The sequence below is a fragment of the Crocuta crocuta genome, unplaced genomic scaffold, assembly GCF_008692635.1.
Source record: "Crocuta crocuta isolate KB4526 unplaced genomic scaffold, BGI_CrCroc_1.0 scaffold148, whole genome shotgun sequence".
Classification (NCBI taxonomy): domain Eukaryota; kingdom Metazoa; phylum Chordata; class Mammalia; order Carnivora; family Hyaenidae; genus Crocuta; species Crocuta crocuta.
In genome coordinates this window covers 576030-599631 of record NW_027532416.1, presented here as the reverse complement: position 1 = coordinate 599631, position 23602 = coordinate 576030, and the positions used below count along the sequence as shown (strand labels likewise).

Here is a 23602-nt window from a genome sequence, read left to right as displayed (position 1 = left end):
AGGGAAAAAAAGAGAAAGAAAGAGACAAACCAAGAAGCAGAAACTTAATGAAGCAAAGAACAAAATGATGGTTACCATAGAGCAGGTGGGTTGGGGGGGTTGGGTGAAACACGTGAAGGGGATTAAGAGTGGACTTATCATGACAAGCACTGAGTAATGGATAGAATTGTAGAATCACTATATTGTACAACTGAAACTAATATAACACTGTATGTTAACTATACTGGAATTAAAAGAAAAAACTTAATAGAAGAATTTGTATTATTAAAGAAATGGCTGTCAACATTTCCCAAGTATTCAGATTTTTAAAGCTTGTATTTATAAAGAATGATAAGATTTTCTGTACACTTTGAGAAATATTATTTCAAATGATAAGGTACTCTCCAAAATGTATTGTATATTGACATAATCAAGTGGGTTGGGTTTTTTTTTCTTTGTCTCTTTTAAGGTGAAAAATTCTTCACATTGTGCTCTTTTCTTTAGATTCATTGTAGGGAAGGAAGAAATTCCCACACATTCTTATTCACCAGAAGCAGCATATGCAAAAGTGGAACAGAAGACGGAGAAACATGAGGAAAAGCCAAGAAGAATGAATATAATTGCTCTAATCAGGAAACTTGTGGATTCAGTGTAAGTTCTTTATCTTGATACTTAGTGCACTTTGTCACTCTTTTATATGATATTTGTACCATGCTAAGGTGTTTTTGTTTTCTTTTCAGTAATGATAACTTTTTTTTAACCAAAAACAATGCATAGAGTTTTAATAAAAGGCACATAATAGCAAGTCAGTTTTATTTATTATTTTTGTATGGACTATAGACCATCATATGAGTTTAAAATAGATATTTATATGAACTTACAATAGTTTTCTGTGTCAAACTAGGCAGAGTTGCGGGAGGCTAGAATGGGGAGCTTCAGGAAACAGATTAATATGTACAATCAAATATACCAAGTGTGAGAAGGAGAGATTCAAGAAGATACAGGAACAAGGAGCAAACCTTATGTAAAGGGTTTTGTTTTGTTTTGTTTTGTTTTGTTTTTGCAAGAGTGGAAATTTTCAGGGCTTTAGAAATGGAATAAGATAACTTTATTTGTATATTATACAAATAAGTCTGAATTTCATACAAATAATATTTGTATTTCTAGTCTAGATATTGAAGAAAATTAATGACTTAAAACTAGAACATTAGTTAATAAAAATAATCTTGGTAGTGATATTGGAGAATATTGAATGAATAGCCAGTATAGAAAGTTAGGCCTCAGTTATAGGAAGCTGAAGGCAGAAATCAGAAGACCTATGTTAGACTCTCATTTTACCCCTTGCAGGCTTTGTGACTTTGGGCAAGTGATTTAACCACTCTGGATCCTAAAGTGCTTATCTGTTAACTTGGGTTAATGATTTCTGTTAAGGAGTGTTGCATGCATTAAATGAAATAACATGTGAGTTGCCCCACATACATGAGCATAGTATAGGTACTCAGAATTTTTTCTTAATTTAAAGAGTTTGTTACCACATACAGAAGGTAAGAAGAAAGGATGGTATAACAGATGGCAGGAATAATTGTGGTAGTGAACTTTTTAAAAGAATTTATGTATATCTTTTTTTCTTGTTTTAATTTTTTCATCATGATAAGTGTACTCCTTAATCCCTTCCCCATTACCTGTTTCACCCATGCCCCATCCACTGTTTCACCCATGCCCCATCCACTTGCCCTCTAGTAATCATCAGTTTGTTCTCTATAATTAAGAGTCTGTTTTTTGTTTTTTCTCTGTCTTTCCTTTTCTTCCCCCCTTGGCTTATTTTTTTGTTTGTTTTAAATTCCATATATGAGCAATATCTTATGGCTGTATAATATTGTGTATACACACACACACACACACACGCATGCACACATACATAGCACCTCTTCTTCATGCATTCATCAATGAACACTTGGGCTGCTCCCATAATTTGGCTATTGTAAATAACATTGCAGTAAACATAGGGGTACATATATCTCTTTGAATTAGTATTTTTGTCATTTTTGGGTAAATACCCAGTAGTATGATTGGTAGTGAACTTCTTAAGTAAGTTCAGAATAGTTATGGATCACCTTAGTGGATAAAAGAGAGAGGGAATCCCTAGTCATGGAAATCATGCTCATCAAGAATCAGAGGGAAATGCAGAAAATGTATTTGTATAATGTGGGTGAATGATACCTTGGGTATCAGCTAATCAGGTCATGGTAGAACTTGTCAGACTACCTGCTGCTGTGAAGGCAGACGCAGGCTAATGCAGAAGCAGAGCAGATAACACAGGAGATAGGGAGTCCAGGCTTTGGGAAGTTTTAAGAACAGACGAAGGAAAGATTAAATGACAGTATAGCTGATATCAGAATTTAAATTCACTAGCAAAGAGAGTTTAACAATCTCTGTGTAGTTCCAGTAGCACTGGCTGAAGAATGTCTTTGAAGAGGACACTTAGAAGTATGAAGAATGATGGTTTACATACGGCCACCCTTCTCTGATTTACCTCTTTTAGGCTCCAGCTTTAATCACTCAACTTCACATGGCCAGATATGTCCCATCATTCTAATGACATACGATCTATGGTCAGTAGGAACTACTGCCGTCACCCTTGTGTATGAAAGACTGCCTGCATACGCCAGCTGTGGTGCAGAATTGGATTTCCGAAAAGGTTTTGCTAATCAATTTGCAAATGGAATTAGAGAGACGTCAAGCCAGACTATCACTCTACGAATTATTGTTTTATAAACGAGAAAGTTAATGTTCCCACCATGAAGATAATTAACTGCAGTCTGCAGGAGTTACAAAGAGTACTCATTTTGGAACATGAATTCTTCAGAGAGAAAAGGGGAGAGCTAGGCCCATGTTAGATATTTTACTTACTTTTTTATGCCTCGAGTGAATATATGGTACTGGAGTCAGCATACCAAGTAATTAAAAGTCGGCGTGTCTTGAACAGTAGTCTTCCTAGCAGAAAGGTTTACTAAACACAAGAGGACCAAGTGGTTTTCAGTCAAATCACTAATAAACTACATTTGAATTCCCACATGATCTATTTCCGTATTTATTTTTAAAATTGAATTTTGAATTCTAGTACTGGATCATGTTTCTTTTCCAGATGTTTTCTCTCAAATATAATTAAGTATAAATTCCTGTAACCTGAGCGCTTTCTCATTATGATTTTTGCTCAAGTACTGACTTCATGGATGATTTATGACTATTATACTCCACAGTAAGCAACTTAAAGCTTCCAAAAGATTTGGCAGAGTATAGAGATAATATATACATATTTCTCATATTTAGTCACAAATATTTATCAATGTTTTTTCTGTTCCACATTTAAGTATTTTGACTGCAGTCACATATTTTATGCACTGTGTCAAATGGTGACCTGCAAAGAAAAAAAAAATCTGTTATCTTTGGTTTTTTATGTCCCGAGAAGCCAAAAGATGCACGCATTTAAATACAAGTAGGTAATATTTTCTCCTTTTTTGTTAGAGAGTTTTAAGCACATCTACACACATACACATACATAAACACATAATTTGTTATTTTTGTTTTATTTCAGATGTAAGCATGGACCAAGGCATAGATGTTGCAAACACTATGAAGATAATTGCATCTCTTATTGCATTAAAGTAAGTATATGAAAGTATCACTTTATTCACTACAGGAAGTATGTATAGAAATAATTTTATAATTGAAACATGATTTCAAAGCAAATGGAAAAATTGACGGTAATTGCTATCATTCTTTGCATTTGACTTGAAAAATAAGAAATTTGTGAAAATTAGGTAACAATTTAGCTTTTAGTATTCACTTCCCAAATCCTTTGTTAAATAATTTTAAAATTTGCTTATTTAAAAATTAATGTTACATGTTCAAAGTAGAAGAGAAGCTGAAGCAACAACAGCAAAAAAGACAGAAAAATAGTTATTAAAGTTTGTACTTTGTAATGTATTCTCATTAGAATACACTTCAGACCAAGGTGCCTGGAGTATGCTGTGTAGGAGTAGGTAAGCAGTCTCCTACATACACTGGGCACAGCCTGGTACAGTGGCATTTGGTGTTGTAAAGTTGTTACATTTTTAAGGCATGGAAGTAGCTGGAGCATGCCCACAGTTGCTCTACATTAAGGAAGTTAGCTATGCCCACTGACATAAATTCCTCACTCTGTATTATGTTAGTGTAGTAGAGTGTCTCTCCTTGCCCATCCCCCATTCTGTGCCTGTCATCCCCCCATCCTCCATTGCCACCAACTCTGGGAAAGAAGTTATTTTAATTGCAGTTAGTCTGGCACAGATGGCACCATCTGCTACATGTTCTTTAGTTTTGGATGGGTTCTAACAATCCTGATACTTTAAAGAGTTTATGTTCTTTCTTAGAATGTCTGATTCCCCACTCAATTGATGATGATAAGAGCAGAATTGTACAGCATCCCCAAAAGACAGCTTTCTGGGAATGCCTGGCTGGCTCAGTAGGTTAAGCATCTGACTTCATCTTAGGTCGTGATCTCACTGTTCAGTTTGTGGGTTCAAGCCCTGTGCTGACAGCTTGGAGCCTGGAGCCTGCTTTGGATTCTGAGTCTCCCTGTCTCTCTGCCCCTCCGCTCCCTCCCTCTCAAAAGTAAATTTTAAAATGTTAAAAAATTTTAAGATAATAATAATGATAATTTTAAAAAAAGACCGCGTCCCCGCAGTCATTCTGGGAGAGAGGGACTGTATCACATTAGTGCTTATGAATGTGAGCACCTGTGATCTAATGTTGATGGTGGCATTTGCCCCAGCCAACACTTACCCTTAGCGTCCCCAAAGATATGGCCAGAGGTTAAATCAGTAGGGTATTTTTTCAGTTGTGCAGTGATTTTTAATACACTGCTTCCACATCTGGGTTCCTGCCCAGTGTTAAAGTGGGGAGGAAAGCAGCATGGCTGGCAGCCTCAGGGTCTGCCAGCTCCCAGAACGTCATTATTTCCTCTCGCTGGATGTAATTCTAATTCAAGGGAAGACTTCAGGAGGGTAACTAAGAGAAATATTCTGATTAAATCAGATGTATTTGTTAAAGTTTGGGAAGAGGGGAAGTGATGTTAAAAAAAATTATCTGAGGGGCGCCTGGGTGGCTCAGTCGGTTGAGCGTCCGACTTCGGCTCAGGTCATGATCTCATGGTTCATGGGTTTGAGCCCCGTGTTGGGCTCTGTGCTGACAGCTAGCTAAGAGCCTGGAGCCTGTTTCAGATTCTGTGTCTCCCTCTCTCTCTGACCCTCCCCTGCTCATGCTATCTCTCTCTCTCCCTCTCTCTCTCTCTCTCAGAAATAAATAATAAAAAATATTTAAATAATTTAAAAAAATTATCTGAGAATGTTAGGGGAAATTACTGAGGAATGAAAAAATCTGTCATTGTTTCAACAAATATAGTATTTCAACCAATACTATAAAGTTGGCAATTTTTGTATAAATTGGAGTAATATGTCCATGAATGTAAAATTATTTGGATACCTGTAGGTGAGGAATTTACACCACAGATATAGTAATATATTTTGGCAGTGCACCTCATTATTCCATCAGCTCAGTTACATCACATGTTAAATCATATCCCTGAGGAAATGTACAAGTTACCTTCCCCTCAACTCACTATTCTTTGTTCACACTTTTTGTTGGTTCCTCATCCCTGCCAGTGTCTGTTTTGTCTTTGTGCTTTCTGTCCAAGCTATCTGACATGTTTTCATCATGCTAGCCCCTTCTCTTTTCTGTCGGTTTAAATGTTACATCCATCGCTCTCCCTTACCACCCAATTTAATATAGGCTGCCTCTTAATTTCCTTCCTAGAGTCTTTTTTTTTTAATGTTTTATTTATTTCTAGGAGAGAGAGAGAGAGAGAGAGACAGCGTGAGCAGGGGAGGGTCAGAGAGAGAGGGAGATACAGACTCTGAAACAGGCTCCAGGCTCTGAGCTGGCAGTCAGCACAGAGCCCGACGCAGGGCTCGAACCCACAAACCGCCAGATCATGACCCAAGCGAACGTAGGACACTTAACTGACTAAGCCACCCAGGCGCCCCTCCTTCCTAGAGTCTTGATTATTTCATGCATAACACTTATTGTACTCTATTTTACTTATTCACTGACTTATGTGCTCTTCCTCTAATGAGCATGAAGCTCCATGAAGGCAAGAACTTTGTATCCTCTTCACCACTCTGTCCCCAGCATCTAGTATAGTGCTTGGCACATAGAGCCCTTCAGTGAATATTTTCTGAATACATGAGTGTCGGATGGAAGGATGAACCTGTCTCTTGAAAATAGCATGGAAAGACTAAACAGACCTGTGATCCTTGAAGCCTTAGATTGTTAGGTTATCAATGTCAGGATAAAGTGTGAACACTTCATGCATTAAGCATATACAAGGCAGTTGCAGTTAAGCAAATGCATGATAATTTATGTTAATTAGTTGGACAATTTAATTTTCATGTTTTAAACCAAAGTATTAGATAGTTTCAGGTAAATGAAACATTCTTTAGAATGTTTCTTCATAGTAATTCAGTTTTTTCTAAAAAAGAAGACTGCTCGCTGGAAGATACAAACCTGACCTTTGGAACTTAGCAGGAAAACACTGGAAATATAGACATTTTCCCAGTCTAGTGGGGGTGAGAGAACAGGACCATGTGAGGCCGGTATTACAATTATTGGCCAAATCATGTAAAACACTGCTTTTAGATAACATTTGGTTTTTATGCTAATAAGAATTTTTCAGTCTGTCAGTATGAAGTGACATTTAGATTTCGTTTGCCTAAATACTGAAATGAAATTGACCAACACTAGTCATCCTCTCTATTCCCTTTTGCACCATAAATAATTGGAGGTAATATGGAAAGATGTTGGCAGCAAGTAGGCCTTTGTAGTGCATTTGCTTTTTCAAGTTTTGTTTAGTGTACCTTAAAAGCTACTGTTTCTTAGAAATGTTTTAGCCTGACACGGTTGAGCGTAGAAAGAAAAACCTAGGTATAATTTTTTTTTTTTTCTGGAAAATTATTTTAACCTGATCATTTAAAAAGTTGAGGTCTAAAAAAAACCTTTTTATTTCTGTCAAAAGAATTACTACTTACTCTAATGATTAAGAAGAATACACTGTTGGGGCACCTGGGTGGCTCAGTTGGTTAAGTAGGCCTGACTTTGGCTCAGATCATGATCTTGTGGTTCTTGAGTTTGAGCCCTGCGACGGGCTCTGGAGCCTGCTTCAGGTACTGTCTCCCTCTCTCTCTGCCCTTCCTCCACTCACACTCTCTCTCTCTTTCTCAGAAATAAATAAACACTAAAAAGAAGAAGAGTACTCTGTTAAATTTTCCAAAAAATATTTGGTTTTGTCAACTATTTTTTTTCGGAATTTCATTGCTTTTGTTTCTAAAATTCAGTTGTAGTTTAGGAGTCATAAATCCTGGTTATTCTTAACAGAATGTCAAGAAATGGAAGTTTGGTGCATAGACAACTTGGCCAGTGCTTGTGAGACTTCCAAGTTTTTGAAAATCAAAGAAAGTATAGTCACTGAAATATTTTACCCTTATTTTAAGGTAATTGTTTTAAAATTGTTTGAGGTCTTAAGACTTAATTTTGAAAATGCTTTGATATAAACTTGTGTTATTTATTTTTTTGAGTTCTGTTTTGATTCTGAGACAGTAAAATTCATCTCTCTCAGACTTAAATATTTGGATATAAATCAGAATTTTATCCCAATTTTCTCTAGGGTTTCATCAGAATGTTTAGTGTGGGATACTTGATCCAGTGCTGCCTCCGAATACCCTCTGCATTTCGGCATCTGTTTACACAACCATCCCGGCTATTTTCTCTCTTCTACAATAAAGAAAACTTCCAGCTTGGAGCTTTTCTGGGCTCTTTTGTTAGTATATACAAGGTAAGGCTTTCAGCAGAGGAGAGGAAAATGGGAAATAAATAATATGGCTATTATTAGAATGGGATATGGCCTTAACCCATCTGTCATTTTTTAATGCTTCTTTGTGTTGTATTCATAAATATCTTAATGTCTCCAAATATATACAATATATATTAGGAATTGAGGTTGGAGAAATTTCTTTTAAAATGTTATTTAATGTGCTTCAGTGTGATATATTCACATTTATTTATAATCTGAAAGATTCTAGAACTTACTTTTTTTCAATAATGGAGATACTGAAAAATTTTTAACTGTTACATTTTTAACATCAAAAGTGATATTAATATATCTGGAATGTTTGTTTTTCTTAATCATACTTACTATGTGGTTATTACTTTAAACATATTTCAGACCCTTTTAGCTGATGTCAGCACTTGATAGAGCCAGTAAAGATTTTCTGTTGTAACTTATTATCCCTCTTTCATCTACTTACTATTCTACTATACTCTCTCAAATAACTATGGTTAACATTCTTCCACCCCTTTCTGCATGTTCCTATAAACGTACCGACACATGTGTGAGCACACACCTGAACACATATGTAGGGATCATTCATGACATAGTACTTTGAAATTTTAAGTAATGGCCTTTTGTTTAATGGAGATCACTAATATTTAAATCATATTATTGACATTTTATTAAACATTAAAATTTAGATTATAAACCTAAATGCAGATTCCAGATGGTAAAATGTGTTAACTAAGGTTCACTATATGCAAACATACACACATTGTTTAGTAAAAAATAATAATAATAGTGTTGGGAAACTTGAATTCTGGAGTCATTCTGGGTAAGATGATTATGTATCATTTTAGATAAAAGTTTACTTATAAAAGGTATGTATGGGGGAAGTATTTTTAAGTGGAAAGGTTGACAAAAGTAACAAATGATAAACTATAGTTAATTACTTATTATGAAATATTACTAATACTGAAAATAATTTTTAATATTATTTGACTAGGAAACATTACTACTGTCTTTGAATATACAAGAGTTAATAGGACAGAATATTTGTAATTATATGTTTATATTCATATTCTTTTTCATTTCTTATGTCTATTCTATTTCATTTCTTATGTATTTGTGTTTATTCTTAACATAAACCCTTAAGTGTTACATGTGGATTATCTCCCAAAAGTTTTATCCTAAGTTGGTTATTCTCCACCGTCCAGCATATCTCAGGGCATGTTTTGTTTGTTTGCTTTAATTTCTGTTACTATTTATTTGCTCAAGTAATACAAACTAATGGCATTAAACCATAGAAAAATACAACTGGGTCAGAAAAATCTCTTATTAAAAAAATGGTATAGTGTGTTCCAAAGCCATAGGAGATTTAAAATAAAATTGTCAATGCCATTAACATCTTTATGAGGATAAAACTGAGAGAAGGGCAGAGAAACAGTTCCTATTTCTTCTATATCTTCTCAAGGAACGGACTCTTTTTCATTTTGTAATGTTCCTCTTTATTTCTGGTAATATTCCTCACTCTCAGTTCTACAATGTATGATATTAATATCGCTACCCCAGTTTTCTTTTGATTATATTTCATAGTATATTATTTATGTCCTTTTATTTTAATCATACTGTGTCTTCAGTTTAAACATGTAGTTGGTTTTTCCTTTTTAACCAATTTGATAATCTCTGTCTATTAATTGATATGTTTAAACTATTTACATTTAATATACTTTTTGATAATGGTATAGCTTAAATTTACTTCTTGCTAGTAAAGACTATTAGGTTTATTTATTTATTTATGAAAGAGAGAGAGAACACAAGTAAGTGAAGAGCAGAGAGAGAGGAAGAGAAGGGAATCTCAAGCAGGCTCTGCACTGTCAGCTCAGAGCCCAACATGGGGCTCGAACTTACGAGCTGTGAGATCATAACCTGAGCCAAAATCAAGAGTTGGATGCTTAACTGACTGTCACCCAGGAGCCCCCATAGCTCTGTTCTAATAAAACTTTATCACACTTTAATTAGAATTTCATTTGATATTTCATGTCCCAGAATATTATCATTTTATTTATTTCATCCATTGAGAAGTGTAAAAACATTCTTAGCTCATGAACCATATAAAAAACAGGTGGCAGGCCAGATTTGGCTAGTGGGCCATATTTTCTGACCACAGCTTTAGACAGTTAATTTATATTTATTATTATTTATTTTAATGTTCTATTTGTTTTTAAGAGATAGAGCACGAGCAGGAGAGGGGCAGAGAGAAACAGAGACACACAGTCCCAAGCAGGCTCCAGACTCTGAACTGTCAGCACTGAGCCTGACACAGGGCTCGAACTCACGAGCCATGATGTCATGATCTGAGCCGAAATTGGACGCTTAAACAACTGAGCCACCCAGGCACCCCTTTTTTTGATAGGTAGTTTATTTTTATAGAAAGAAATGATATTTTAAAAATGTCTTTTAAGTTAAGCTCATTTTGCCATCTTCAGAGCTCCTTATTTCTTTTTCCAGATTTAATGATATTATATTCCTTCTGCCTGCAAAATTACCTTTTACCATTTATGAAAATTCATCACCTATGGATCTACTATGTAGGTCTCAGTGTTTATCTACCTGAAAAAGTCTTTATTTCACTTTTACATTGAAAAATACTTTCTCTGAGTATAGAATTCTGTCTTAGACTTATAGTTTATATGGTTTTTCTCCTTGTTTATAGTGGGAGTGACTCTACATCTAGGCAAAGGAAAATTTATGCATTCATTTTGGAAAATCATTACAATAAAAATATTATGTATAATTTTTTTTAAGTTTTTTAAATTTATTTTGAGACAGAACGCACAAGCAGGGTAGGGATAGAGAGAGATGGGAGATAGCGAATCCCAAGCAGGCTCCACTCTGTCAGCACAGAACCCTAGGTGGGGCCTGATCTCATGAACTGTGAGATCATGACCTGAGACAAAATCAAGGGTCGGACACTTAACTGACTGAATCACCCAGGTGCCCTGAAAATAAAAATATTATGTATAATTTCTTAATAGAGTCTATCCATAACAATAACTTTATAACAGGTTATTGTTAATAGTTTTCCCACTCATATGTTTACTTTGATTTCGATCACCAATTTGCCGCCAAGGTCTGCTAGTGACTTACTCATTACAGGTGTTATATGCATGTTTTCTAGAAATGGAACAGCTGAAGTCATTGTATTTTCTTCTTGATGCAGGGTACTAGTTGCTTCCTGCGCTGGGTCAGAAACCTGGATGATGAACTGCATGCTATTATAGCTGGTAAGGCAGTGATAAAACAGTTATTACTATTGCATTAATCTGTGGTAGAATGACTCAGAAATAGTTTCCACATTCATCTGATTTCTATATAACTCTTTTTCTCTGTAGTAGAATCCCTACTGAGCCACTAGTCCAAACATTTTGTATTTGCAAAGTTTAACATATCCAAGCATTCTTGCCATCTGGTAGTTTGAATTGGCAATATAATGACTTGGGCATCTGCCCTGCTACAGGCCAGAAATCCTAGGGAATGTGTCATAAAAGAACATAAAACTTAAAAAATTTGGTGACTAATGGAATTGCATTTATATTTTTCTTAAACCATTCTGTTTTTGCCACTGGCGAGTGACATATATTTTAATAATGTATATTTTTGTTTTTAGGAACTTAAACAGTCTCATAAAAATAAGAACTAAAGATTAACACTTTCTGCAAGTGCAGCATACATGCTACTTAAGTTAAACTGACAACTTACAGATATTTATTGGTGATATTCCTGCTCTCAGTATTGCAGGCCTCCCTGTGCCTTGGTTTTCCATTTATGGAATGAAGGCAGTACTGTGGAGGAAAGTTTGATGATATCACTAAAAGTAATTTGAGCTGTTAGAAGAATAGATTAGTAAATATTTCCACTTAAAATCAGAAATGGAATCAATAGCCTTTAAAAATTATTTTTGAAAATCATTATATTTGTTAAGACTACTGTTGTTTTTAAAGTTATATTTAGAATGTAAAGTGTCTTGTAATATGTATATCAAAACTGTGTGTTCCTAACTCTGAAGGTCAGTTTCTTAGTTTAAAAATGTATGATACCCACAAACTCACCCCATTTTAATGGCATCACATATATTACTGGCTGTTTTTGTATAACAAAAGGCAGTGCTACAGATCAATTCTGTGTTTAAGTGAATGAACATTTCTGAATGACTTAATAACAAAGAAATACTTCGAGATTTGATTCATTTTGCTTTATTTGTTGTTTCAGGTTTTTTGGCAGGAGTATCAATGATGTTTTATAAAAGTACAACTATTTCCATGTATTTAGCTTCCAAGTTGGTGGAGGTAAGCAAACATCTTGATGCGTGCACAGTTCTAAAGAATGTAGAGCCTTCCATATCCCAGTTACAGGGTGGGTCAATCCTATAAAAGCACTGACAAAATCAGCTCTCCTGTTTCTACTTTCTTTATGTGTGTTATTTTCAAATATACACAAGTGTAGAAAGGATAAGGTAACTAACTCTCACGTACCTATCATACAGCTTCAGCTGTTAACAACATGTGACCAGTTTATTCCATCTGTACTGCCCCAACCCCACAATACTGAATTAGTTTAAAGCAAATCCCAGATATCATATTACTTCTTCCGTAAATAACTCAGGATAAAGACTCCTTAAAAACAAACAAATCAACACTACTGCCAAGGTACAATCAAAATACTTTTGTCACACATTTAAAAGACCTAGTAATTCTTTAATATTCTCGTATGTCCATTTAGAGCTTATATTCTTATGGCTCACAAGTGTCTTTCTGCAATCTCTTTGTTTCATTTGGGATCTAAAGTCTCTTGTAGTTTGGGGACACCTGGGTGGCTCAGTCGGTTGAGCGTCCGACTTTGGCCAGATCATGATCTCACGGTTCGTGGGTTCAAGCCCCGCATTGGGCTCTGTGCTGACAGCTCAGAGCCTGGAGCCTGTTTCAGATTCTGTGTCTCCCTCTCTCTCTGACCCTCCCCTGCTCACACTGTCTCTCCCTCTCTCTCAAAAATAAATGGAACATTAAAAAATGAAAATAAAAAATAAATTCTCTTGTAGTTTTTAACAGCTACCTCCTTTTACCTCCCCTTTCTTTTTTTCCTTGCCACTTATTTGTTGAAGATCTATGTTATTTGTTCTGTGGAATTTCCCACATTCTGGATTTTGCTAATTATATACTCACTGGTGGTATTAATATGTTTCTTTAACCCAACTATTTCCCATAAACTGTTAGTTAGATCTAGAGGTTTAAGGAATTCAGGTTCAATTTTTAGGGGGTTGAGGGAGGGGACAGAAACAGTTCACATTTACTGTGCATATGAATTCCTATTGCATCACATTAGGAAACACATTAGTTATAGAACTCCCCTATGACCCAGCAGCAATAGCACTGCTAGGAATTTACCCAAGGGATACAAGAGTGCTGATGCATAGGAGCACATGTACCCCAATGTTCATAGCAACACTGTTAACAATAGCCAAAACATGGAAAGAGCCTAAGTGTCCATCAACTGACGAATGGATCAAGAAGATGTGGTTTATCTATACAATGGAATACTACATGGCACTGAGAAAGAATGAAATCTGGCCATGTGTAGCAACATGGATGGACCTTGAGGGTGTTATGCTGAGCGAAATAAGTCAGGCAGAGAAGGACAGATACCATATGTTTTCACGTATAGGTGGATTAGGAGAAACTTAACGGAGGACCATGGGGTAGGAGAAGGGGAAAAATAGTTGGGGAGAGGGAGGGAGGCAAACCGTGAGAGACTCTTGAATGCTAAGAACAAACTGAGGGCTGATGGGGGTGGAGAAGAGGGGAAGGGGGATGATGGGCATGGAGGAGGGCACTAGTTGGGATGAGCACTGGGTATTATATGGAAACCAACTTGACAATAAACTATGAAGAGAAAAAAAATAAACAAGATATTTCACAGAGAAAAAAAAGGAAACACATTAGTTGTCTCTCTTTTTGTGATACTAAGATTGATCAGGGGGCTCTGTCAATAGAACTAACAAAAGGCTCCCTGTCAGGCTTTCACTTAATTGTTGTAGCAGTCATTAATCATGATTTCACTGAGAGTTGCAAAATAGTCATATTATAATATTATTGTTCCTTCTTATTTATTAGTGTGGACTCTTTTTTTAAAATAAAATTTTGTTTCTTTTACTGTTTATTTTTGAGAGAGTCAGAGCACAAGCAGGGGTGGGGCAGGGAGAGCGAGAGAGAGAGAGAGACAGAATCTGAAGCAGGCTCCAGGCTGTGAGCTGTCAGCACAGAGCCTGGTGCAGAGCTTGAACTCAGAAACCATGATACCATGACCTGAGCTGAAGTTAGACACTTTACCAACTGATCCACCCAGGTGCCCCGCAAATTATTTTTTAAAAACTTTCCTTTTTCAACTGTTTTGGTTACTCTGAAATAGTTTGCTTTGTTCACAAAGTCATAATAAAATGTTTGATTACCTACCTTTACTTACCAGTGCTCAGAATGAATTAGCCCCTAACATTCTGCAAAATTGACTTATGAGTTTTTATTTTCAAGTGTCATTATGAAGATGTAAATATTAAAATATTTTATTTTGTTTCGACCAAGTCATTACCCTATCTTTGACAATGAGAGTCTCTTCAAGTTGACTTCTCTTTCTTTTTTACATAATGCCAATATCTCTGATAGCTTTCTTGCTTTGTGATAAAATGAGACAGTCTGGGCTCATCTTGGACATTTCCTGTCCTAGACACAGAATCAGCCTTTTCTCCATTGACTGCTAGTTTTTTTTGGTGGGAAATGGTATTTAGAGACTTCAATTTGGTTACTTGGGTACTTCTTGCTTCTGGGCTAGCTATTATTTTTTGGCCTTTCCAGTAAAAAGAGCTAGAGAATCCTTTTTTCCCCCCTTTCTTTTTAGACAAAGAGAAAATAATGAGCATATTGATATTTCCAAATCAAAGTTAGGATTATAGATTTATTTGACTTGATTTTTAGAAAAAATTTATCTCACTGAAAATCTGTGTCACTAATGATATTAAGAGAATTACATATTTGCTTTTTTCAAGTGTGTGTGTGTGTGTGTGTGTGAGAGAGAGAGAGAGAGAGAGAGAGAATATGAGTGTGATATTTTTCTCAGTGCAATTGGAAGTAATTGGAGAGTTTTAAGTGTGGAAATAGCATGATTTAATTTATATTAAGAGGAAAACATCTTGACTCTTATATAAAGAATGGACTAGAGGCAAGAGTAGAAGCTGGGAGAACAGTTAGTTAGTCTCAGAAAGAAGATGATGGCTTGTGCCAGGACAGTAGCAGTAGGGATGGAGAGAAATACACAGACTTGGGGTATGTTTAGGAGGTAGAGTTGACAAGAGTTGCTAATGGAGAGGAAAAGGAGAGTGAGAGAAAGAAAATATCCCCTAGCTAGCAAAATACATTCTTTGACACAGGGAGAATCCAATACTGAGATCTAGTATGTAAAATGTGTATTTTATAGCTGCTTCCCTACATGGCTAGAGTTTTTTAAGCCAAGCAATGACATAGCTCTTTTTTTCCCCCTTTTTTTAATTTTGAAAGATAGTACACATGAGCATGAGAGGGGCCAAGGGAGAGGGAAAAAGATAATCTTGAGCAGGCTCCATGCTGGACTTCATCTCAGCACTGTGAGATCATGACCTAAGCCAAAATCAAGTCAGGTGCTTAACCAACTGAGCCACCCAGGAACCCCAGCATAGCTCTTTTCTTGTATCAACAGGCCATGTTTGATTTGGCAAAAGAAACTACATATGAAGTGTGCTGATGAGAATTTATTTTTAATTTAGGAAATTACAAATTTAACCTTACTATGTCCATTGTGGAATTAATGATTGTGGTGTAATAGGCAATCATTTTCCTATGATTGAAGTTAATTTTATGTTAAAATGCTTCATTACTATATAATGAATATTAAATAAAAATCAGCTGACTAGACAACTTTTTTCTTGGAAATAATTATTTCCAAGATGTATTTTTTGAATATGTTATGTTCTCATTACTGAAGAGGTGCTGGTAAGCATATAGAAGTATAGGATATGGTTCCTACCCAACATTAGCTTAGAATCTGGTTCAATAGATAAGTTTTATTATAAGAAATTAGGAACACAATTATTCCATATTTCAGGAGATACCTGTTTCACATAATTGTTTCTATGATGCCATTTTACCACACCTGAATTCCATTTTTGTCAACATAAACACACTACAATATACCTGTACCTTGTAATAGACTGTATAGTATATTCAAAATAGTGGCCGATGTGTATCACTGTTTGTACATATTTTCCAGATTGGGGAAAAATTATTCCATGTTCTTTAGTTCATGAACCACCCATGTCTTCTTGACCTTTCCTCCAACTGACTGTAACACCATTCTCTCTTGGGTCTTTACACTTTCCTTACTAATTCTACTTCAGCTTTCCCATGTTTCAGAGAAACAGTTGGCATGAATTACTCCATCTTCTATCCACGTAAATTAGTTGGGCCTTCCCCATGTATTGTGTACTTTCACCCAGCTCATTACCCATGCTTTTTCTGCCTTTTCTCTCCTATCTCATTATTGATCCATGCCTCTTAGGAGGCAGCACTGTTAGAAGTGTGGTCAGCATACTAGTGCCAGTCCATGACCAGTTTGTTACCAGTTCATGATGAGATAAGTATAAAAATAGAGAGTAAGCTTTTGGAAACTTCTGTAGAAACTTGACAGAGTAATTTGTTTTTTGAATATAAAAGTGAAATTTTGGTTCACTTTTGTGTTTTTAAAATTTATTTTTTAGTAATTTATTTTTATTGTATTATAAAAGTATCAAGCCATGGCAATTAGAAAAAAATTTTTTGAAGTGTTTCTTCACTTCAAGTGAAGCACTATTCAAATGTAGTCATTTCTGAAAATCTCCTTGGTCCTTTGTTCTAGACAGAGAAGTTTGTTCCCTCCTCAGGGGGGCCAAAAAAAAGCACACACACATACTAAACATATATATAGTTATCCGTCTAAGTGCATTAGGCATTTCTGTTATGCACTAACTTAGATGTTACTATATTCATTTTTAAATACCTAGCTCCTAGCATAGTGTTAACAACATTAATTAACAGCATTAAATGTTGAATGAATGAATGAATGAATGAACAAATGAGTGAATGAATAGATCTAGCAGGGAAGGGAGACCTAAGGATTATGCAAAAAGCATTGTAGGGGGTGGCTCAGTCAGTTGGGCGTCCAACTCTTGATTTTGTCTCAGGTCATGTTTGTCTCATAGTTTGTGAGATCCAGCCTCATGTTGGGCTCTGTGCTGATGGTGCAGACCCTGCTTGGGATTCTCTCTCTTTCCCCTCCCCTACTTGTGCATACTTTATCTCAGAATAAATAAATTTAAAAAAAAAAAAAACAACCATTGAAGAATAAATGATATTAAAGAGGTAGAAATAAAATGTTACTGTATTTCACAGAAAAGCATTATTACTGGTGTCAGGGAATGAGGGTAGGAAAAGGCTGACACTTAACTAGCGTCACAGAAGATGCAGCCTGTAATTTGAGCTCAGAAAGGATTATTAAGTTTGGAAGGTAGACAAAATAGTTGTTGATAGCAAGTGAGTCTATTGCTCCACTGTATTGTTATAATGCTATTTAACGTTGTGGGTTTTTTTAAGATAAATCTTGCATTATGTTTGTTTTTCAGACAATGTATTTCAAAGGCATTGAAGCAGGGAAGGTTCCCTACTTTCCCCATGCAGATACTATCATCTATTCCATCTCTACAGCAATTTGCTTCCAGGCAGTAAGTATAGCTTTTTGAAATGAGAAATAGAATTATTTCTATTTCTGTACATTAAATCAATGGGGGGAAAATAAAGGCCTGCAACTATTTCTATTGATTCAGTTTTCTTTTTTCTTTTTATTTTTTACCAAGATATCTTGCAAGTTTCAAATCAGTAAATATGCTAACTTAGTGGGCCAGGTCATGTTTTCTGAACACAATAATTTTTAGGTTTAAATTGAGTGCAATTTGTAGGTAAATTATTGCTCTAGTACCTTGGCTAGGATGCCTAGTTTAGTTCTACTTCTACTAGAAGAAATACACCATGAGCATAAATAAGAATAATTGTATTTCACCAATATTACTCAGGCAGTGAGGATAGGGGTAGAATCTAGTTTATTAGAAGCATTGTTCGGGGCACCTGGGTGGCTCAGTCGGTTAAGCGTCCGACTTTGGCTCAGGTCATGATCTCACGGTTCATGGGTTCGAGCCCTATGTCAGGCTCCGTGCTGACAGCTCACTCAGAGCCTGGACCCTGCTTGGACTCTTTGTCTCCCTCTCTCTCTCTGACCCTTCCCTGCTCATGCTGCTTCTCTTTCTCTCTCAGAAATAAATAAAACATTTTAAAAATTTTTTAAAAAAGAAGCATTGTTCAATTTCTTTAAATTCTGTAATCATCATTATTGATGTTAATGGTTTTAGGACTGTTGCAAAATTTGGGGACCACTTTTATTTGCACTTTTTCAGAGTAATGCTGCCAGGTTGATAAACTTATTATAACTAAAGAAGTACCAGCCATCTGATGAATATTCAGTAAATGCTTTCCTAATAATGACTGTTAACTCAGTTATTATTTTCATAAGCAATATTCTTGATAGTTATGAAGTTAAACATAAATACATATTTTTGTTATTGTCATCACTGTTGTTTTTAAAATACAATGAACAATAAAAATAGAGAAAAAAGTGCTCTGTTGCCTAATATGACTAATTATATTTGCTCTATACTAAAAGAAGTCTCAAATTGAATACTCTAATCTTAGGCTGTGATGGAAGTTCAGACTTTGCGACCATCTTACTGGAAGTTCCTTTTAAGACTCACCAAGGGCAAGTAAGTGACTGAGATGTTGTACCTGACCGTAGGACAAAAAGCATTTTCCCCCTGAAAAGATTTTGAATCTTTTCATCTTTCTGAAGGAATATTCTTTCAGTGATAAAGTAAGCATCTTCCTATAAAACAATTATGACCAACTTAATACTAATAACATGGGGCATTTTTTTTTTAGTAACATTATTTTGACTTTTCTTTTCCCTATATTATTTTAGATTTTTTAAATGTTGTAGGAAAATACTGTATTGATTTGAAAAACTGCTAATAGTTGCTATATAATACACTTAAGTGTCACTTTTTAAATCTTTGATCTCCTCTTTTTGATTAGAAATACTGAACCGATTCATTAGAAATAATTCCTTAGAAATAATTCCTAAATAATTGAATGATTTCCATTGGGGGAAAACTAATCACATTATTTTGCTTGATTTTGTAAGCATTCTTTGCGTTTATTATCATGTTCTGTATTGTTTTAGTTAGCATTTTCTGATCTTGATCTAGTTCTTTGGGAGGCAGCTTGACCTACTAGAGAGACCATAGACTTTGGAGTCAGACTGACTTAGGTTTGATTCTGGCTCTGATAACTTTCGCTGTGTTACTGGTGAAAAATTTGTTTACCTTCATGAGCCTCAGTTTCTCACTCTCTACTGTGAAACAATAATACATTCTTCGTATGGTTGTGTAATAGCACTTAGCACCTAGTAAACACTTAATAAATTGCAGCTGTTATTATTATCATTCATACTTTTAATAGCCAACAGTTATATAGTATTGTCGCAGATATACACATACAACACATGTACACATGCATATGTGTTTAATCCTTAAAATAGCTCTATGAGATGAACACTAGTAATATCCTGGTTTATATTGGAGTCAAATGAGGTGCACACAAAATGCTCAGCTAGCTCGCCAGAGTCACACAGCTAGCAAATGAAAGAGCTGTGGGCAATGAACCAGGCAGTCTGGCTTTAGCATTCTTCCTCATAGCCATGAGACTGTGCGGCCTTTATAGTGTTATTATTATTAATCATTTATTTCTTTGTCATTTAGTTTTTTGCCCACTAAGGAGTTTGAGCGGTTGATTATTTTGGGAGGAAACTTAATTTTGGAAAGGCACTTAAAGTTACATTTATTGTTCCTGAAATAGTGATGGTGGCCAGTGGCTCAAAATTAACCCTGTCATCTTCTCCCCAGAAGAAATGTTCGGGATCAGACATAGAGACACAGATTCATCTTGCACATTAGCTAAATATGTGTCCCTAAATTTTTTTTTATCTTTTAAATTAGGTGATGGATAAAAGAGAGTATGCCTTTACTTTGTCATGTCTATTAAAAATTTGAAAACCTCTATGCTATTTTCCCTTTAATCAGTAAATACTTATACATTTGGATGTATTTTCTGTCGGTTGTGAGACATCAAAATGTCAATTATGAAAGCAATTACATTCAGTACCTTTGCCTCACTGGCAAATATTAAGCTCATTCATTGTTTATTAACTGTGATTTCATTCATCAGAAAAATGGTGATGAATCTGTTTTTCTATTTGACACAATCTAGTGGAAAGAACTTGAGAGGAGTTTGAAATAACAATGGTGGTTTCTGGGGTTTCAGGTCAGGGGATTATGATCTCTTTAAAACAAACATGAGACAGTGAATCTTGAGGTAGAGTACCAAAATAAATCTGCCACTTTGAATCTGCCATTGGGTCTTTCGTTATGTTAATCTCTTCTGTTTTCCCATTCCATGAAAGATAGGTCAAGTGAATCATCTTATTTTATAAACTTCTAAATTAAATACTTGTTCACTGTGTCCTCTGTTTTGCAGATTTGCTGTCATGAACCGAAAAGTCCTTGATGTTTTTGGTACTGGTGCATCTAAACACTTTCAGGATTTTATCCCTAGGTTGGATCCAAGATATACGACTGTAACACCAGAGTTGCCCATCGAGTTTTCTTGAAGATGACTGTAATTTATTAATGTGACTTAATGTTTCATTATTTTCACCTGAAGAGTTAATTATGTTGAAACACAAAGAAGGAGTCTTCAGCTTGAACTTCAGTGTTATTTCAGTGAGAGATACTCTTGTTAGTTTTTTTTACCAATCAGAAGTACAGAAGCTTTTTAGGAAGGTGTTGCTTAATAAGCACCCTCCATAGCCAGAATCTGATTCTGGGTCACTTGTAGTTGTTGACATTATGATGTGATTAAATTATGTCCATAAGCAATCTTAAATGATCTATGTAGAAATGTAATGACAAATAAGAGTATAGTTAAAATTACTTTAAAAGATGTTTTTAGTTCATTCCAGTATAATTCTTGGTTAAAACTAAGAATATTTCTATGTTTTAGGATACAGAGGATCACGGGTACATGGATTTGGTCTGTATTTTTTTTTTTAACTTTTGAATTGTTAACTATAGTAGTGAAATATTATGGAACTGAAGTAACTCTTCATAGACAATGCTGCTTTAGTGTAAAGCAATTTATTTGAAGAAAGTGGCCATTCTCACTTCAGGGATGCGAAGACGGGTCTTAGGCTGTTTGGATAAATGCCTTGGTATCCATGCTCTCCTGGCACTGTTACCTTCATCTCTCTTCATGGTCAGTTGGGCTGTTTGGCAGTCCAGTGAACCTATGTACTAATGGCAGGTTAGGAGTAAATGGAATTTGACATATCTGATAAAGCTGAGATGTATGTTTTAATCTTTTACAGAAGCATTACACTTGAATATTTAAAAGCAAATGAAGTTGCTTTTAAACCTCTTGTAGGTTTACGATGTTTGTTTGCATTTATAAGGACTGAATTCTCCATAGCTCAGTTTGTCTGCCATTGCTGACTTTAGAAGGGATCAAAAGTAGTTTGGACAAGTTTGTCAGTTTGTTCCCTCTCCACTGTCCCACCTTCACAGGTGATGTTTTACAGCTACAAATGATACAAAAGTCCAATAGTTGTTAAAGAGTCCATTTCATCACTATGGGATTCAGGTTCTCTAGCCTCTTTTCAAAAACTTATTGTCACCATTTTTATTCATGTTAGAATAAAGAAGTGACAAAATGCAGTAACTGTTGATTATGAATTAGTTTGGGACAGCTGTGATTGAAATACAATTACTGTTTAGAGTTTTTCAGGGAAAAGTTATACTTTTCTAACTTAATAAAAGGCTTAAGTGGTTATGATGTCTACAGTTAATGCAACATATATGGATAATGGTATATTTTTTTAATATCATTTTGTTGCTGGAAAGTTTTGGGCCATTGTAAATTAAATATGCAGTAGAACTTGTGTTGCAACGAATTAAAACCCAGACTTTAAAAATGCTTAATCCTCTATATTCAATTTCACCAAGCCCTGTATCATTCCTGTTTATGTGTAATCCTGTCCTCAGTTGTTATGGCAAATTAAAACCCAGCAAAAAGACAGACTCTGATACCATGGTAACAGAGCCACTTTAATTAGGTCAAAATTTTGCATTGTGATTAATTTTTTAAAATTGACTTATCTATTAGGCAATACTGTTAAGGATCATTTTGGTTTCAGGCTTCAAAATTGCTCAATAAATTTTCAGTTTTTATTCACTGGAATCAAAATGATGATTGGTACTGTGTTTAATTTTAAAAATGAAGTATTAAGCAGTGAAGAAAGCACTGCTTCCTGTACCTCATTTTCTTTATTTAGAAATTATGTTTATCATATTTTTCCTGTCAGTTTAAGAGAGAAACATTTTAATTCATAGGTTGCTGTTTTCATAAACTTTAAAAAGACTATGTTGTTGAAAGGCAAATCCTACTGAATTTGGATGAGATTATTTAGTAAAATTTTACTGTCAAAAGGTGCATTTCTATGATTTCCTTTTTTTTAAGCTAGTCATTTTTTTATATAAAATGTAAAATGAAATAAATGTCATGAAGTAGAACATGATAATGAATGTATAGCTTTAGTGAATAATTAACAAATTTGCAGGAGTGAAAAGAGAAGTCCAGTTTGACTTCATTGAGGCAGACCACGCAGTGTAGCTGTTTGAGAAAACAGAAACTGCGTTCCTGAAGGCAATCAAAATGATATCTCTCTACCTCTAACCAATCAGGTATCGATCAACTGTGTGGCACCATCAATAAAGTGAAATAGATGTCCCTTCAAAACATGTTTTTTTTTTTTTAAGCCATTTATACACTAAGGAAGTTGTGCCTATGTTGTTTCCACCAGAACTGGCTATAGCAAACATTAATGTGTAGACTGGAAAACAGTGCATCGAGGTATTTATAGTACTGTGGTTGCCTCATTCTTATTTCCTGTGTTCATAAAATCCTAGAGTTCGTACCAACCCAGTAAAGACTGAGGTTGCAAGGTAACAAATTGTCTCAAATTTGTTCAGTCCTTGCGAACATTTCATCATAGTAGTAGACCATTTTATTACTCATTTTTGGAATAAAACCTTTGGTTCCGTTATTCTGTTCCATAAATTGTGCAGTCACTTCGGTAACTTTTTTCTTGGTCTGTGAACATGGTTGTCACTTGGCTGATACCAGTTTATTGTTGGTACTCATCTGCAGTTAATCAGCACATCTTTTCTCTCAGATTTTTATAATTTACTCTTTTCTATATTGAACATGTCTTGTGTGATTAAATGCAAATTGGTCAGTTGTCCCAGTATTTTCTTGTTGAGCTGGAGCATTCCTCTCCTTGTGGATTGTGCCCAGGCTAACATTTGATTTAGTTGTTAATACCAACAGAATTGTATTCTGCTTGTATTTTATCATAGCCTTGAGTTTC

The 23602-nt window shown here is 35.1% G+C and overlaps 1 protein-coding gene across 1 annotated transcript in view; it reads left to right on the top strand.

The window, feature by feature from the left end:
* The window catches only part of TMEM135 (transmembrane protein 135), a 234669-nt gene extending 211391 nt beyond the window's left edge, over positions 1–23278 (top strand). The window contains exons 8-15 of the mRNA XM_077778976.1: positions 484–630; positions 3575–3644; positions 7739–7906; positions 11124–11187; positions 12173–12249; positions 17640–17738; positions 18760–18827; positions 20656–23278. Coding sequence (XP_077635102.1) covers positions 484–630; positions 3575–3644; positions 7739–7906; positions 11124–11187; positions 12173–12249; positions 17640–17738; positions 18760–18827; positions 20656–20788 — 826 coding nt within the window. The 3' untranslated portion in view covers positions 20789–23278. The remainder of the gene's footprint in view (positions 1–483; positions 631–3574; positions 3645–7738; positions 7907–11123; positions 11188–12172; positions 12250–17639; positions 17739–18759; positions 18828–20655) is intronic.
* The last annotated feature ends 324 nt before the right edge of the window (positions 23279–23602 follow it).